Here is an 18,145-nt window from a genome sequence, read left to right on the forward strand (position 1 = left end):
GTCACGGAGACCGCTACACGTTAGATCAGACTGTCACGGAGACTGCTACACATTATATCAGGCTGTCACGGAGACTGATACACATTAGATCAGACTGTCACGGAGACTGATACACATTAGATCAGACTGTCACGGAGACTGATACACATTAGATCAGACTGTCACGGAGACTGATACACATTAGATCAGACTGCTACACATTAGATCAGACTGTCACGGAGACTGCTACACATTAGATCAGACTGTTACGGAGACTGCTACACATTAGATCAGACTGTCACGGAGACTGATACACATTAGAACAGACTGTCACGGAGACTGCTACACATTAGATCAGACTGTCACGGAGACTGCTACACATTAGATCAGACTGTTACGGAGACTGCTACACATTAGATCAGACTGTCACGGAGACTGCTACACATTAGATCAGACTGTCACGGAGACTGCTACACATTAGATCAGACTGTCACGGAGACTGCTACACATTAGATCAGACTGTCACGGAGACTGCTACACATTATATCAGACTGTCACGGAGACTGCTACACGTTAGATCAGACTGTCACGGAGACCGCTACACGTTAGATCAGACTGTCACGGAGACTGCTACACATTAGATCAGGCTGTCACGGAGACTGCTACACATTATATCAGGCTGTCACGGAGACTGCTACACATTAGATCAGACTGTCACGGAGACTGATACACATTAGATCAGACTGTCACGGAGACTGATACACATTAGATCAGACTGTCACACATTAGATCAGACTGTCACGGAGACTGCTACACATTAGATCAGGCTGTCACGGAGACTGATACACATTAGATCAGACTGTCACGGAGACTGATATACATATCAGGCTGTCACGGAGACTGATACACATTAGATCAGACTGTCACGGAGACTGATACACATTAGATCAGACTGATACGGAGACTGCTACACATTAGATCAGACTGTCACGGAGACTGATACACATTAGATCAGACTGATACGGAGACTGATACACATTAGATCAGACTGCCACGCCGACTGATACACATTAGATCAGACTGATACGGAGACTGATACACATTAGATCAGACTGATACGGAGACTGATACACATTAGATCAGACTGCCACGCCGACTGATACAAGGTAAAGTACAGTAGCTCTTATAGCCTAAAGCAGAAATGTCACCAGACAGATTGTTGGTGCAGTGCGGGGCCGTTCGTACACTTGCTTTCAGCGCAGTGTGTTACAAGAATCACCCTCATCGTTACTAGATGTAAAATTGGTTTGCAATTCACGGCAGGGACTCTGCTCAGTGGTGTTAAAGCACTTTAGGCCAGCAGACGCTCAAAATTCTACCGTTCTGTCCATTGCCAACCTATAAGTAACAGACAAAGAAAGCTAAAATAATTTCATAAATGTACTCAAGGTATTGGGCATATTAGCCTCTAGCTTGATTTGAAATGACGGCCCAGGGAGACTACGGACATAATCCTTGGGATCAACAGTTGGTTGGCCAATAGTCATAAAATACTGTCCTCCATGGCCCGTTTGTCTAAATCTGCTTGCTGAGGCACCTCAATTGATCTCTAGGCTCTTCTAATCTGAATTGTAAAAGTGATCAGACCAGACCGTTTATGAAACAGGAAGCAAGATAGGGCAGGAAGTCAACAGGATACAGAGTGGACAGGGAAAGGAAGTGGGGAGGGATAACCGAGCCTGGGTTACGTTCCAAATGACACCCTATATAGGGAATAGGGCCCTGATCTAAAGTAGTGCACTATATAGGGAATAGGGCTCTGGTCTAAAGTAGTGCACTATATAGGCCATAGGGCTCTGGTCTAAAGTAGTGCACTATATAGGGAATAGGGCTCTGGTCTAAAGTAGTGCACTATATAGGGAATAGGGCTCTGGTCTATAGTAGTGCACTATATAGGGAATAGGGCTCTGGTCTATAGTAGTGCACTATATAGGGAATAGGGCTCTGGTCTAAAGTAGTGCACTATATAGGGAATAGGGCTCTGGTCTAAAGTAGTGCACTATATAGGGAATAGGCCTCTGGTCTAAAGTAGTGCACTATATAGGGAATAGGGCTCTGGTCTAAAGTAGTGCACTATATAGGGAATAGGGCTCTGGTCTAAAGTAGTGCACTATATAGGGAATAGGGCTCTGGTCTAAAGTAGTGCACTATATAGGGAATAGGGTGCCATTTGGGACACAGGGGAGGTTACAGGCACAAGTGGGAAAAGATTGTGGAAAAGGACCAGGAACAATAAGACACAAGATCCGTTAGGTCACTAGTCTGGAAAACTGCTGACACTCAAGACGTGGACAAATATCAAAATAGTTTGTTTTATTTGCACCATATTAAAGTTGTTCCACCATAAGGACATGAATCAATCACCCCAGAACTAAATACAGTACATAATGTATCACCCATCATGTAAATGAAGAGAGACAAAGTAAAACGATCATAATCATTGGGTTTTTCAACAAACCTAACTGTAGAATACCACCGTTTGGAAAGGGCTCAAGTATAGTCAGCATCTGCGTCCCAAAATGGCCCTCTTCCCTTTCTAGGGAACGAGGTACCGTTTGGGATAAACCCAAAATCAACAGAATGTCACATACGATGTGTTTAATTGGTGCGCTGCATGGCAAATGTATGAACCCCTGACCATCTGAAGAATCTCTTTTATAAACCATTTACGAGATAGCTAAATAAAATTTCCCAAAATAGCCCCCCCCCCACAAAAAAAACATTAAATGAATAAACCAAATTTGACAATCATATTTATAATACTCAATTAATACCAGTCTAGCTAATATTTTGACCTCATTCATTCACTTTGAGTGAGTAGAATACTGCAAGTTCTTTTTAAAGTAGAATGTAGACTGTACCAAATTGCACCCTATTCCCTATGGGCCCTGGTCAACAGTAGTGCACTAAATAGAGAAAAGGGTACGATTTGGGATGTGACCAGAGAGGGGTTTGGTCTCTCCTTTAAATGACCTGGTGACACGGGGAACAAGACAAAAAGCTCATCTCTGAGCCCTCCCAATCAATCAATGTAATCAAACTTGTGGTTGTCTAGAACTTTAGAGTCAGTTTAAGACATTGTGTTGAAGCAAACAGTAAACCTTTCCTAGATAAGCTCTAGCAGAACAACCAAGCACTAAATGATTTCTTACTTTCTGTGAGAGACAGGTTTCACTCCCTGGGCTGTGCCCTGTGTTACACTGCATTCAGGTTCACTCATAAAACAAGGAGTGCCTTACTCCTCCTGTCCATTACTCAAACTACTTCTACCACATGTCAAATCCCTTCACCCACCAAGCCTGTCTGTTTGGTTTAGCTCCCGTTTCTTCATGTGACCTTGTTTTCTTTGGTTTGAGAGGGCGTTTCTCAAGTCGGTCTTCGATACCATCCACACTACGTTCTGTCCGAACCTCTCAGCTCCAACTGACAGGTTCTGTCCGAACCTCTCAGCTCCAACTGACGTCGTACTTTGTCCATCCTTCAGGTGGGGTCAAGAAGACCCGTCGTCCACGGGACAGGAAGCTGACCACGCCCCTGTACCCTGCACGGGGAACCCCCGATTTCAAGTCATCCATAACCCCTAAGTTACGAGCCATGACTTTAAAACTCTCCCGGCTGGAATATTGCACCCGGTATGGACCCATTTCCTTCAAACCTCCCCCTTGTTGTAGCTCTTCTATTTTAACTAGGGGGGCGCTGTAAACTTCCTTCACAAAGTTCACGTCAAAGTTCTCCTTCATCAAGTAAGACAGATCATGTTTGGTGAAAGGCACAAAGTCAGTGTTGAGTTTAATATAACGCAGATACTGGTCAAAGAACTGACCCAAGCTGACACCCTTGCGTCCGAAGGTCATAGTTCTGGAGATCTCTGGGCGGATGCAGGAGCGCTCTTTACGCTGCTCGGGGTGACGCATCCAGTCGTCCCAGAAGGCCGTGGGCCACTTGGGTTCTAGTTCTGCCCAGACGTCCTTCAGCAGCATCCAGCCCAGCCCCGGGAAGAAGTCTGTCCTGTAGAGGAGGTCAGCCTTCCCAGGGTCCACCAGGCCATCTCTGCCGTTGTCGTTCCAGGCAGACACACACCACAGGGTGGGGTCAGAGGTCAAGATGGGGTGCAGGGCACGGAAGTACTCAAAGAAGTCTGGGGCCACCTGGACGGGACAGAGAAGCTTTGGATAAGTCATCGGTTTTACAGCAGGGTAACTTGTCTTAGTATGTTTTACCTTCCAGTTATAAAAAATGAATTATTCAGTAAATATCCTGCACCACTATTCGTAATTATGAAAGCTGTAATCTGATCCCAGATCTGTTTTGTGCTATCGTGTCATCTATGCATCACTCATTGTAATGCCAAACGATAACCAACACTACCAAACATGTTTGTTTCTGCTCGTCAACAATCAACTGGCTGTGAAAACGGCATCTGCGGTACGAATCCATGCAATACAAGCCTAATGACAACAAGGACAAAGAACTTGAGCAGGCTTGATAAACAACCAATAGGAGCTTCAATGAATGAGAAGTTCAAAGTTCAATTAATACAATGCCAATAGTATGTCAACATGAAATGACTAACCGAAGCAAACATGATAAATGTGTGTTCAGGTTGGTGGTCACAATATGTAGAAAAGCAACTACAGGATCAGTTACATAAGTGGGACACAGTTCCCAGTACATTTTCCCCCCTCAGTTTCTCAATGTTTGATTTAAGGGAGCAAAGTTTAGCCTAGAAGCTTTTAACTGGTGACTCGTGTCCCCTAGCGCTGAAGACGTGGATGTTGATTAAGGCAGCCCCCCCCGCACCCCTCTGAGTCAGAGGGGTTGGATTAAAAGAAGACATTTCAGTTGTACAACTGACTAGGTATCCCCCCCTTTTATGGTAACAACTCTGTTGATTTGGTCATTTCCTGTATCTCTCGTGACGAATTCTGCCGATGCGGTTTGTTTCCAGACCATTTGTTCAGCCAGCTGGCAGTTTCATTTGACTAGCGTCTCAAATAGAACCTTATCCCCCTATATAGTGCACTATTTTTGACTAGAGCCCTATGGGTCCTGTTTAAAAGATAGGGCTGCAGTATATAGGATGCCATTTGGGACACCGCCTGGGTCTGAATTAAATGGGGGATGAGTGGGGCAGGATGGAGGGGTCTGTCTTCACACCCCACTCTGCCGGGTGTCAACGTGGCTAATCCACTAAATCAGTTCAAAATCTGCTCGTCGGGGAACGCAAATCAGGATTACAAATGTCCACTCGCTCCGTCCCTACTGTGCACCCTTCTCTGTCCTCTCTGTCCATCTTGGTTCATCATGATTCATCTACTGGCTTGAGGTCCGTTTAGTGATCTAAAACGGCCAGGATTGTGGGTTCGATTCCCACTAAGGCCAGCCATACAAACTATGTATTCATGCTTGACTAAGTAGTTTTGGATAAAAAGCGCCTGCTAAAATGATCCACAGATGTTTATAGAGGGCTCTTAATGATGGGCTTTACTGGGCCGAAACAGAACAGAGCCTACTGTGGCTAACCACTGGTCACACTAGACTAGTAATTACCCTAGTACTTACCCTAGACCAATAGACTATTGGTCTAGGCCTTACCCTAGACTAGTCCTTACCCTAGACCAATAGACTAGTCCTTACCCTAGACCAATAGACTAGTCCTTACCCTAGTACTTACCCTAGACCAATAGACTAGTCCTTACCCTAGTACTTACCCTAGACCAATAGACTAGTCCTTACCCTAGACCAATAGACTAGTCCTTACCCTAGTACTTACCCTAGACCAATAGACTAGTCCTTACCCTAGACCAATAGACTAGTCCTTACCCTAGTACTTACCCTAGACCAATAGACTAGTCCTTACCCTAGACCAATAGACTAGTCCTTACCCTAGACCAATAGACTAGTCCTTACCCTAGTACTTACCCTAGACCAGTGGATCCCAAACTTTTTTTAATAGTCCTGTACCCCTTCAAACATTCAACCTCCAGCTGCGTACTCCCTCTAGCACCAGGGTCAGTGAACTCTCAAATGTTTAGTTTTTTGCCATCATTGTAAGCCTGCCAAACACTGACACATGTTTTAAAACATAAGAATGAGTGAGTGTGTCACAACCCGGCTCGTTGGAAGTGACAAAGAGCTCTTACAGTGACTTACGAAAGTATTCACCCCCCCTTGGCATTTTTCCTATTTTGTTGCCTTACAACCTGGAATTAAAAATGGATTTTTGGGGGGTTTGTATCATTTGATTTACACAACTTGGACTTTGAAGATAGAACATATTTTTCATTGTGAAACAGAAAAGAAATAAGACAAAAAAAACACAGAATTTGAGCGTGCAAAACTATTCACCCCCCCCCAAAAAAAAAAATCTATACTTTGCTATGAAGAGCCACCTTTAGCAGCAATTGCAGCTGTAAGTCTCTTGGGGCATGTCTCTATAAACTTGGCACATCTAGCCACTGGGATTTCTGCCCATTCTTCAAGGCAAACCTGTTCCAGCTCCTTCAAGTTGGTTGGGTTCCGCCAGAGAACAGCAATCTTCAAGTCACACCACAGATTCTCAACTCACACACACTGAGATCATGTGACACTTAAATAAAGTCCACCTGTGTGCAGTCTAACTAATTATGTGACTTCTGAAGGTAATTGGTTGCACCAGATCTTATTTAGGGGCTTCATAGCAAAGGGGGTGTATACATACAGCACCCACCACTTTCCTGCTTAGAGTTTTTGAATAATTTTTTATTTATTTTTTCATTTCACTTCACCAATTTGGACTATTTGGTGTCTGTCCATTACATGAAATCCAAATCAATATAATACATTTAAATTACAGGTTGTAATGGAACAAAATAGAAGAAAAAAAACACCAAGGGGGATGAATACTTTTGCAAGGCACTGTATCGGGGCAGCAGGGTAGCCTAGTGATTAGAGCGTTGGACTAGTAACCGGAAGGTTGCATGTTCAAACCCCCAAGCTGACAAGGTACAAATCTGTCGTTCTGCCCCTGAACAAGGCAGTTAACCCACTGTTCCTAGGCCGTCATTGAAAATAAGATTTTTTTTCTTAACTGACTTTCCTAGTTAAATAAAGGTAAAATAAATAAATCATTGCATAGTGCAGAAAACACACGAGTTCAGGGGTTATCAAAAAAAAATTCACTGTAGTGTCCAAAACGTCTTTCAAGCGGTCAGGTTTTCCTTTGGCAGCAAGGGCCTCTAGGTGGATGCTGCAGTGTACCCAAGAGCCTCTAGGTGGATGCTGCAGAATACCCAAGAGCCTCTCGGTGGATGCTGCAGTGTACCCAAGAGCCTCTCAGTGGATGCTGCATTCTACCCAAGAGCCTCTCGGTGGATGCTGCAGTCTACCCAAGAGCCTCTCGGTGGATGCTGCAGTCTACCCAAGAGCCTCTCGGTGGATGCTGCAGTCTACCCAAGAGCCTCTCGGTGGATGCTGCAGTCTACCCAAGAGCCTCTCGGTGGATGCTACAGTCTACCCAAGAGCCTCTCGGTGGATGCTGCAGTCTACCCAAGAGCCTCTCGGTGGATGCTGCAGTCTACCCAAGAGCCTCTCGGTGGATGCTGCAGTCTACCCAAGAGCCTCTCGGTGGATGCTGCAGTCTACCCAAGAGCCTCTCGGTGGATGCTGCAGTCTACCCAAGAGCCTCTCGGTGGATGCTACAGTCTACCCAAGAGCCTCTCGGTGGATGCTACAGTCTACCCAACTGGAGTCGGGAGCAACTGCTTCCATGCGCGTTACCACTCCACTATGTCTCCCAGATACCAACACATCTTGACCACCAAAGTCCATTTGATGTCACAAAGCTGTCCAGTACTTAAAAAATATCCTGTCCTGTTTTCCAGGAGAGAAATGTCTTCCTTAATTGACCACCCATAAACGTAACGGACATATACCAGGAGCTGTGCCAGGCCCGCCACGCATGTTGACTCATCCAGCTGGAACTCATAAAATTCACTGACTTGTTTTGAAAGAATTACTGCTTCGCACACATCTTCTGCCATGTCACTGATATGTTGTGAAACAGTGTTGTTTGATGAAGTCATTGTATAGTTTTTTGGGGGCCTTTTCCCCCAGCATTGTCCCAGCCATATCCGTGACAGCAGGAAGGATTAAGTCCTCCACAATAGTATGGGGCTTGCCTGTCCAAACCACTGGGTAGGTCACCATATAAGACGCTTCTAGACCCTTCTTATTAATGATATCTGTTGCTTTTATACATGTCTTGCTACTCGAAAGTTGTCTTTATTCTCGCTCAAAAAACTCCTGTGGCTTATTTTTCAAAATGTGCAGACATTTTAGGAACGAAACGTGATAAGACTGAAGGTTTCCTGTGAGAGAGTAACGGTTCATGTGATTGGATGAGTAACGGTTCATGTGATTGGATGAGTAACGGTTCATGTGATTGGATGAGTAACGGTTCATGTGATTGGATGAGTAACGGTTCATGTGATTGGATGAGTAACGGTTCATGTGATTGGATGAGTAACGGTTCATGTGATTGGATGAGTAACGGTTCATGTGATTGGATGAGTAACGGTTCATGTGATTGGATGAGTAACGGTTCATGTGATTGGATGAGTAACGGTTCATGTGATTGGATGAGTAACGGTTCATGTGATTGGATGAGTAACGGTTCATGTGATTGGATGAGTAACGGTTCATGTGATTGGATGAGTAACGGTTCATGTGATTGGATGAGTAACGGTTCATGTGATTGGATGAGTAACGGTTCATGTGATTGGATGAGTAACGGTTCATGTGATTGGATGAGTAACGGTTCATGTGATTGGATGAGTAACGGTTCATGTGATTGGATGAGTAACGGTTCATGTGATTGGATGAGTAACGGTTCATGTGATTGGATGTTCATTATTTGACTAGTCTACCTGTATTTGACATTGTGTTGTTATTTCGCTCAACACTAGATGGTTGGATTTTATTTTTGGCAGTGAAACGAGGCTACTTAGGCGAGAAAAGAAAAATAACTCATCAAAAATGTATAGCCCCCGTGGGAAAATATAAATGTACTGTTTGAAAATGTGAAGAATTAAAAATATTTTTTATTTTAATCACATTTTTATTTGGCATACCCCCCCGACGGCATTGCCCTAGACCAATAAACTAGTGGTGAGAGGCCATAAAAAGAAATGTTACGAAATGTTTAATGCAAAAGCTATGTTTTAGGTTATCCCAATGAAAAGGGCTGTGCAAATGAGGGACATATCAGGATCAACTTTTATCATCATTATTATCCCAAATGTCAATGTGAGCCAGATGGAATTAAAAACTTTCCCCTATAACCCTATGGAATGTGCTGAGCAGGCAGACAGAAGGCATATTCTGCCCCTGTTGCAGGGAGCGGGTGTTAAACTCAGTGCTTCAAAGGGAGCACTTCGTGTTTTGGTTGTAGGCCACAGGGTCGTCGTTCCCTTAAAGAAATGACGGTTCTGGGAATAACACCAGGGCTGGATGTTGGCAGTGCAACTAAAATACAGCAGTGGATTCATCACTTAGGCCTCGTTGATGAATCTAGTGCTGCTTTATACGAATACTCAACTGACCAACAGGCTTTGTGGTTAGTGTCCGCACCGGAGGTTGGGAGTTCGATTCCCAGCCGAGTCATACCAAAAGGTTGTTAAAAAAATAAAATACAATGGGACCCAATGCCCTGCGATACACTAGTGTAGTACACTAGCTCATGCAAGGCTACTAGATACTTCTATTGCTAGCTAGCTGCACTTTAAATCCATTCCTCAATTACAGTGCATGCAGACAGGTGGTGTATAGATTTCAGTTACTGTTCACTTACCTCCAAGTCATCTTCCACGATCACCACGGTGGAGTGAGAGAGTGTGTTGAACACCTGGTTGAGGGCCCAGCGGTAGTGTCTGGCAATCTTATAGTAGCCCTGGAACTTCCTGTGCTCCGGCCGTACCCGGATGTCCGAGAGGTCTGGTTGGCTAATGTGAGTCACCTGACTGCCATACGAGCCAATCACACGGGCCGTCTCAGCATGGCCGCAGTCCTGGCTAACTATGATTGGATAGAGTTCTGCAGAGGGGCGGTATTGGATCAATTTGTCAAGACTCCTTTTCACGGTCACCCTGTCACAGGCAATAACCAATATGGGAATGACAACTTGTGGGCTGGCGACAGTTACATCCAATTTGGTGTAGTTCAGTTCTTTTATGTCATTGTCCGGTTGAGTGTCTACTTTAAGGTCTGGGACTGCTGCAACAACAAATTCCTGTTTATTTTTTTCTTGACTTGGGTCCTTGTTCTCTAAATCGTCCTTTGGAGGTACTGGAGGCAACTGTGGCGGAGGTTTCTGTTCCTCTTTATTTTCTACCTTCCCTCCATCCATCTGTCTTCTTCCCATCCCTCTCCTCTTTTCCCATAGTGACCTGTGACTCTGAATCTGCTTCAGAAGTTCCTTCTGGGTCTCGAGTTCCGATTCTACCTCCTCGGCCAATCGGATCACCTCACCAGCCAGATTAGTCCCACCCCCTTTTCTTTTGGCCACTCCCCACTCTTCCCTTCCCCCTGGCTCAGCCCCTCCCCCCTCCCCAAGTCGACCAATGGGAGGCCGTCCCCAAAGGAAAAGGAGAAGCAAGCCATTGCAGGCGACGAATAGGAAAGCTCCACACAAGATAAGGGAACCTCTCTTGCGAACCATGGCCCAATGACATCAGAGGATAGACTGCAGTGAGGAAAAGAAAACAGCGGAGGGGGGACAGAGTTGAAATGACAACAGCCAATAGGGTCCAAATCAATCACAAAGATGAGAAAGAGAAGACGTCCAATAGAGGTGGAGAGAACAGTGGTCTGATCACGTGATCCTTACTGCTCATCCAATCATTGAGTCTGATCAATAACATGACAGGAGAATGATCCAGAACCTCTATTGCAGAGACGTGAGTATTAACCCAGTGTGTTGTTGTATCGGTTTGGCTCTCCTCCATGAAACAGTGGGACAGGAGAGTGAGTTGGGGCAAGAGGAAATTGAGAAAAACAGGGGGAAAAGGGGTGTTTGGATAAGATAACCAGGGTCACGTTGGGGTGGAGGGGCTGACAGTCCTTGACGTTATCCCTCAGCCATCATCCTGAAACAGAGGACAGAGAAACTGTTAGCATCAATTTAGTACATTTCTGAAATAAACAAACACGATATGATCCAAGACATCAGTGCCTCCTAGACTAAAACGAGTGTATTTCTGGACAGATGAGGTTATTACTGGAGTTCTATCATCTAGAATCGCTGACTGTCATTGAGCAGAATCAGAACAAGACCCAAACTGTTCATTAGGAGACGGTCCAACCACGAATCTTGCGGCTGTTGCCTCATCATCGCTCACCGGTGTCACCATAAAGCTATTTTGTGTTGAGCCTATGAATCAAGCTGGAATCAAGCTGTGCTAATGAATCAAGCTGTGCTAATGAATCACGCTGTGCTAATGAATCAAGCTGTGCTAATGAATCACGCTGTGCTAATGAATCACGCTGTGCTAATGAATCACGCTGTGCTAATGAATCAAGCTGTGCTAATGAATCAAGCTGTGCTAATGAATCAAGCTGTGCTAATGAATCACGCTGTGCTAATGAATCAAGCTGTGCTAATGAATCAAGCTGTGCTAATGAATCACGCTGTGCTAATGAATCACGCTGTGAGGTTGAGTACGGCAACAGCTTCATTTTCACTACCCTTCTTAAGATCACTGTACAGCTGAACGTATCAACCATGTTATGTACCCGTCGGGGAACAGGACATCCCGTCGGGCCGAGTATCACAGGGGGACAGGACATCCCGTCGGGCCAGGTATCACAGGGGGACAGGACATCCAGTCGGGCCGAGTATCACAGGGGGACAGGACATCCCGTCGGGCCGAGTATCACAGGGGGACAGGACATCCCGTCGGGCCGAGTATCACAGGGGGACAGGACATCCAGTCGGGCCGAGTATCACAGGGGGACAGGACATCCCGTCGGGCCGAGTATCACAGGGGGACAGGACATCCCGTCGGGCAGAGTATCACAGGGGGACAGGACATCCCGTCGGCCCGAGTATCACAGGGGGACAGGACATCCCGTCGGGCCGAGTATCACAGGGGGACAGGACATCCCGTCGGGCCGAGTATCACAGGGGGACAGGACATCCCGTCGGGCCGAGTATCACAGGGGGACAGGACATCCCGTCGGGCCGAGTATCACAGGGGGACAGGACATCCCGTCGGGCCGAGTATCACAGGGGGACAGGACATCCCGTCGGGCCGAGTATCACAGGGGGACAGGACATCCCGTCGGCCCGAGTATCACAGGGGGACAGGACATCCCGTCGGCCCCGAGTATCACGGGGGAACAGGACATCCTGTCGGCACAAATTCAAGCTGAAGTACTTCTGCAGACTGTCGTCGTGGCGTTTGGTGTTGAATCCAACTGTTAGCCTAATGTCCAGAAACCTAGGCTAAATCTCCTATTCAATGGAGATTTTAAAAGCCTGTTAACAGTAACCAGAGGATCCCTTTTCAAATCATTTAACATGGGATAACACACACTAATATATAGGATGGACATATACACACGCAAGTATGTGGACACCCCTCAAATAAGTGGATTCAGAAACGGGTGTGGCTGAAGGTGTATAAAAATCAAGCACACCACCATGCAATCTCCATAGACAAACACTGGCAGAAGAATGGCCTTACTGAAGAGCTCAGTGACGTTCAGTTCGTCATATTGCTGCCCTGCTAGAGCTGCCCCGGTCAACTGTAAGTGCTGTTATTGTGAAGAGGAAACGTCTAGGAGCAACAACGGCTCAGCTGTGAAGTGGTAGGCCACACAAGCTAACCGAACGGGAATGCCGATTGCTGAAGCAACACTCACTACTGAATTCCAAACTGCCTCTGGAAGAAAAGTCAGCACAAGAACTGTTCGTCGGGAGCGTCATGAAATGGGTTTCCATGGCCGAGCAGCCACACACAAGCCTAAGATAAGCATGCGCAATGCCAAGCGTCAGCTGGATTGGTGTAAAGCTCGCCACCATTGGACTGGAGCAGTGGAAACGCATTCTCTGGAGTGATGAATCATGATCTAGCAGTCCGACAAACTAATCTGGGTTTGGCGGATGCCAGGAGAACTCTACCTCCCCGAATGCAAAACACCAACTGTAAAGTTAAGTGGAGGAAGAATAATGGTCTGGGGTGGTTTTTCATCGTTCGGACCCCTTAGTTCCAACGAAGGGAAATAATAACGCGACAGCATACAATGATTCTAGATGATTCTGAGCTTCAAACTTTGTGGCAACAGTTTGGGGAAGAGCCTAGTGGTTAGAGCATTGGGCCAGTAACTGAAAGGTTGCTGGATCGAATCCCCGACAAGGTAATAATCTGTCATTCTGCTCCTGAGCAAGGCAGTTAACGCACTGTTCCCCGGGTGCCGAAGACATGGATGTCGATTAAGGCAGCCCCTCGCACCTCTCTGATTCAGAGGGGTTGGGTTAAATGCGGAAGACACATTTCAGTTGTACAACTGACTAGGCACCCCCCTTTCAGCATGACAATGCCCCCGTGCAGGGTAGGCTAGTTGTTAGAGCGTTGGACTAGTACCTTAAAGGTTGTAAGTTCAAATCCCCAAGCTGACAAGGTATAAATCTGTCGTTCTGCCCTTGAACAGGCAGTTAACCCACTGTTCCTAGGCCGTCATTGAAAATAAGAATTTGTTGTTAACTGCCTAGTTAAATAAAGGTAAAATATATATTTTTTTAAAGCGAGGTCCATACAGAAATGGTTTGTCGAGATTTGTGTGGAAGAACTTGACTGGCCTGCACAGAGCCCTGACCTCAACCCTATTGAACACCTTTGGGTTGAATTGGAACGTAGACTGTGAGCCGGGCCTAACCGCCCAACATCAGTACCCAAATTCACTAATGTGGCCTAAATATCACAGACAACATTTGACTATTTAATGCACCCAAGATAATCCTTTCAACAGGCCTTGGTCCTGAACACATCAGAGTAGCCTAGGCTACATCCTGAAATGCCCTGATATTTTACAACAAGCTCTAGGCCTACAGCAGGAGTGAAGACAGACATGGGGGAAGAGGTACTGAGAACACTGCATCTAGCAGACAGAGAGACATGAGGGAACAGGTGTGTCCTTTTCTATTCACCTCAAACTTGGTGCTAAACCACGCCCACGGGTAACCTAGCAACATTCAAATCCGTGCTGATTGGTCAGAGTGAGAAGTAAAGGAGGAAGAACGCCAGAGTGGGAATCCCCACCAAAAACAGAAAAACATTGCCATCCATACTTCGCCATTTTACCGAATTTGGTTATGAAGTTGCATTAAACTATGTAGCTTTTTAGTGACTGATTAAATAAAGGTTAACTAAAATACCAAATTAATTTCAGCCAGCCTAACCACACTAAGTTATCTAAAGTGTTTTGAGATACTTACCTTTGTGGTAGTTGGACACTGAATGAGATGCTGTATAACTAGCTTTCGCTGAATGGGCAAAGATATAGCTAACATTACATTGATTGTCAGTAATAGTGACTCAATTGAGCTACCTTATAGAGAGAGGTACGTGACCTTTTTAGTTGAAATTAATTCAAAACAAGGCCAAGAAACAGGTAACCGGGGCCGGTATAACAAACCGCTCGGTTCGTGGGGAATTTATCTCGAGCATTGTTCCCTCGCTCACAGCGAACGTCCCGAACTCTGACCAATCAGCGCGGCTTTGACTGTTGCTAGGTTACCAGTGAGCGTGGTTTTACGCCAAGTTTTGACATGGGTAGGAATGACGCGCCACAGTTACCGAAAACATTGCATCTAAGCAGACGGATAGACATAGGGAAGAGGGTATCGATTTGGATAAGGGGATCGATTGAGTCCAGGGTAGGGTGGGGGTAGCCCCCCTACAGTACACTGTATATCTTAACAGGAGACTTTCAAGGTGTCTAAACCAGTTACAGGTGGTAACAATAATCTTGTAAGCATTGCAATCGGACAAGTACAAACTAATTTAGAGTAGATGTCCTGGTCTGGTTGAGTAATGTGCTACTGAATCCTACACCAACTTTAAAATCTGTACTCCATATGTTCATGGTTGAAAAGCTAGGCTAAAAAGGACTTTATTTACTTTTGACTTTCAGGAAATGTATATAGTTGAGGTAATTGGTGAGCCTCATTTCCTGGATGTTCAAAAACGACAACAAATTCAACAGAGTTGGAGAGGCTAATCTACCCATCTCACCCTGGGACACCAAGAGCTACAGTAAATCTAATCCAGTTGATCCTCACTAGAACACACACACACACAATGTTAACATTACATCAGAAACACATGGCTTTAAACACGTAGACAGTTATAGGGCGAGTGAACGACAGAATTAAGCAGTTTAGGGAAAAACGAAAAGAGGAAAAAAAGGAGGTACTGCACTAGAGGTGTTGGGGTTCAGGGACAGATGAGTAGACAGCATAGACTTGTGGGTAGACAAACAGTTAAGAGGGTAATAACTTGACAATCTATGGTAGCATTGTAAGAGACAAGATACACAAAAGCCAAACGAGAAAGTCAGGTTTGAAAGGAGGTGCCAAAGGGTGTGATAAGTATTGTTCTACAGTACCTGAAGCAGAGCTGTCTAGTTCTCCCAGTATCTCTTTCAACACATCAGACAGTTTAAAGGACAACGAAGGGGGTGGGAGAAAATGAATTATGGGGGGGTATTGTTGCTCATCGTCACGAACAGAGCCATTTGAAACGCCCACCTCCCTTCCCTCCCTCCCTCACTCACTGAAACGTGTAAGTACCTGGTAGGTTAAAACTCTAAAATTAGAAGGTCGAAGTTCAAAAAAAAAAGAGACTAGCCTTCCTGGAATCAGGTTTGTTATTAAAGTAAATATGTGTCTTGGAGAAGAGTTGCCTACTAAACAAAACTGGTCATCGGTATTTAAGAAAAGCAAGTTGAAGCCAGTCAAGACAACAACTGTATCCGTGTGGCTTCGCTACTATTGTTGACAGCTAACTACATTGTAGTTCGACTATCGTTTGCCTGTAAGAGCCATTTGAGACAACTACACAGCAAAAACTTGGCAAACGTAATTTCAAAATTAACAATCTAATATTAGAAAATGCCTACAATAGTTTGAATAACAAACGTTGTGAACTTAACTATTTTATCATTTTGTTGCATGACCAAGACTGAATGTCTGCACATCATTGCAACCACAAGTTGAGTTAAATGTTTGTAAATTGCAATTACTTGAAGATCTCCATATCAATGACGTTAGTTAGCTTACATCCTAGCTAGCCAAGCAAACAATTGACCTTTCCATAAATCAAATGTTAGCGAGCTTGTTCCATAACGACCTAGCTCACAGCTAGGTAAATCAAGTCAACTTGATCAAGCTAGCTTCAGACAGCTAACGTTAGCTAAGCAAGAATACATTTTCCACCTCACCTTTTGTAATTTTCCCCGGTAGGACGTGTTGCTTGCTATCTGGAAAGCCAGTTTGGATGTCGAAGAATGGTTTCAGTTGATCGGCTTCACTCTCACTTTAATTCCTCTCCGTTTTGCCCACCGGTGTCAGTGCCTCACTGCATGTCCAGTCCACATTTCCTCCCCTCTTTCTTGGATCCGACATTTAGCTAGATGTGTTCAATTGATTTATTTATCAACATATGTATTCACCGAGACTTGCGATATGCATCGTCCTTTTTACCACTGTTCTCCTACCAATCCGTCCAAGCCAGTATGTGTGTTTCACTGGCTCTTGACGGTATTTTTCATTTGACACCACCGAATTTTACACGCTCCATACTACTTCCGGATTGACTCGTTAAGCAAGGCCACGCCCCCTGGTCATGGCTAGAAGGGATCCAGCTTTTGTCAAATGAACGGTAAAAGTGCCTTATTGTTTTTAATTTTACATAACCCTAACCCTTTTCCTTACCTTAATTATCTTTACCTGCTGCGTAAATTCTAACCTGCTGCGAAAAGTCAAATTTGACGTTAATCTGACAAAAGCTGTATCCTTTCTAACTTCCGCTTTCATCCTCGTCCCCTGTACAATTTTCCCTAGCAACAAAGTGCCATGACAACCGTCATAAGGGCGGTGGCGCTCCGGCGAAATTGGCAATTTTTCTGCTATCTGGGGTGTATTCATTACGTCTTGCAACGGAAACCGTTTACCGTTTAAGAACCAAACAGCAAGAAAGTAAAACGGGGAGAGACCTACCTTTTTATCGTTGGAAAATGTTTTGTAACGTCATTGGCGTAATGAATACACCCCTGTTGTGACTGTGGTCAGCAAGCAAGTAGGCCAAAGACAGTGCCACAGGACAATGAGACAGATTTCACTGGATGTATAAATATGAAGCATCCGTTTGGCGTTTACACTCACTGCCAAATATGGTAAGTGAGAGGAGGCCAACTGGCGCCCAGTCCTACATTCTGCAAATTTTTCTCATCGATGAAACATTTGATCTCAATACAGTTCTGTTTCCCAAACTAGAATCTGTTATGCATATAGTGGACTAAGATTTGTAAACTTCCGCCTTTGTCAAAGTTTTTTAAAAGCGCGTTGTTTAGGAGTTCAAAGTCGAATTGAAATATTGCACACGCGAATTTCAGGAGTAAGTGTTTCCTAATGGAAATATGCAGATATTTTCTAGAACGGGACAATTGGATCTCGCTAGCTCTGCCCACCTCCTTGCTTGATCTGCCCACTATGACTCATCTGTTCCCTTTGGAAACGACAAGCTGTGATCTATCTTGGTTTAGTTATACAAATTCTTGACAGTACAGTTCGAAGATGGGGGATTTCTATTGGAGAAGCAGTTTCTGCCTATCACACTTCGGGATTCCATAGCGAAATTGTGTAGCTCATGCGTACAAACACAGCAGGGTCTGAAGGTCGTCTCAGGCCGAAAATGTGCATGCCGTCAAATCAAAGCCACGCATTCGAGATAGTTGTTTTTGACGGAAATTAAAACGTGTGACACTTTCACGAAGTTGGAGTAATAACATGTCCAACTACTTAAGACATTGGCTTGAATCTATAGGTTATGCCTTTAGATTTCGAGAA

General features: G+C 44.9%; 1 protein-coding gene across 2 annotated transcripts; it reads right to left on the reverse strand.

Annotated features, from left to right (window-relative positions):
- Positions 1 to 2,335: 2,335 nt before the first annotated feature.
- Positions 2,336 to 16,891, reverse strand: mgat1b (alpha-1,3-mannosyl-glycoprotein 2-beta-N-acetylglucosaminyltransferase b). 2 transcript variants are annotated; one of them, XM_031795051.1, is made up of 3 exons: positions 16,519 to 16,891; positions 9,869 to 11,162; positions 2,336 to 4,187 (listed from the first exon to the last, which is right to left on the reverse strand). In XM_031795051.1, exons 2-3 carry the CDS (start codon positions 10,733 to 10,735, stop codon positions 3,486 to 3,488), a joined length of 1,569 nt encoding a protein of 522 aa, XP_031650911.1. In that variant the 5' UTR covers positions 10,736 to 11,162; positions 16,519 to 16,891; the 3' UTR covers positions 2,336 to 3,485. The 2 variants fall into 2 exon arrangements, with proteins under 2 accessions (XP_031650911.1, XP_031650912.1); XM_031795052.1 differs by lacking the exon at positions 16,519 to 16,891 and adding an exon at positions 15,685 to 15,806 and having other exon boundaries at positions 2,340 to 4,187.
- Positions 16,892 to 18,145: the final 1,254 nt, after the last annotated feature.

The sequence above is a fragment of the Oncorhynchus kisutch genome, linkage group LG17 (genome assembly GCF_002021735.2).
Source record: "Oncorhynchus kisutch isolate 150728-3 linkage group LG17, Okis_V2, whole genome shotgun sequence".
Taxonomy (NCBI): Eukaryota; Metazoa; Chordata; class Actinopteri; order Salmoniformes; family Salmonidae; genus Oncorhynchus; species Oncorhynchus kisutch.

What these genes read in the sequence shown, in the direction of transcription:
- mgat1b (XM_031795051.1), bottom strand. Translation starts at nt 10,735, where the DNA reads ATGGTTCGCAAGAGAGGTTCCCTTATCTTGTGTGGAGCTTTCCTATTC. An exon ending in TCGTGGAAGATGACTTGGAG is followed by an intron (nt 4,188 to 9,868) that starts GTAAGTGAACAG and finishes TGTCCCGTCCAG; the next exon opens with GTGGCCCCAGACTTCTTTGA.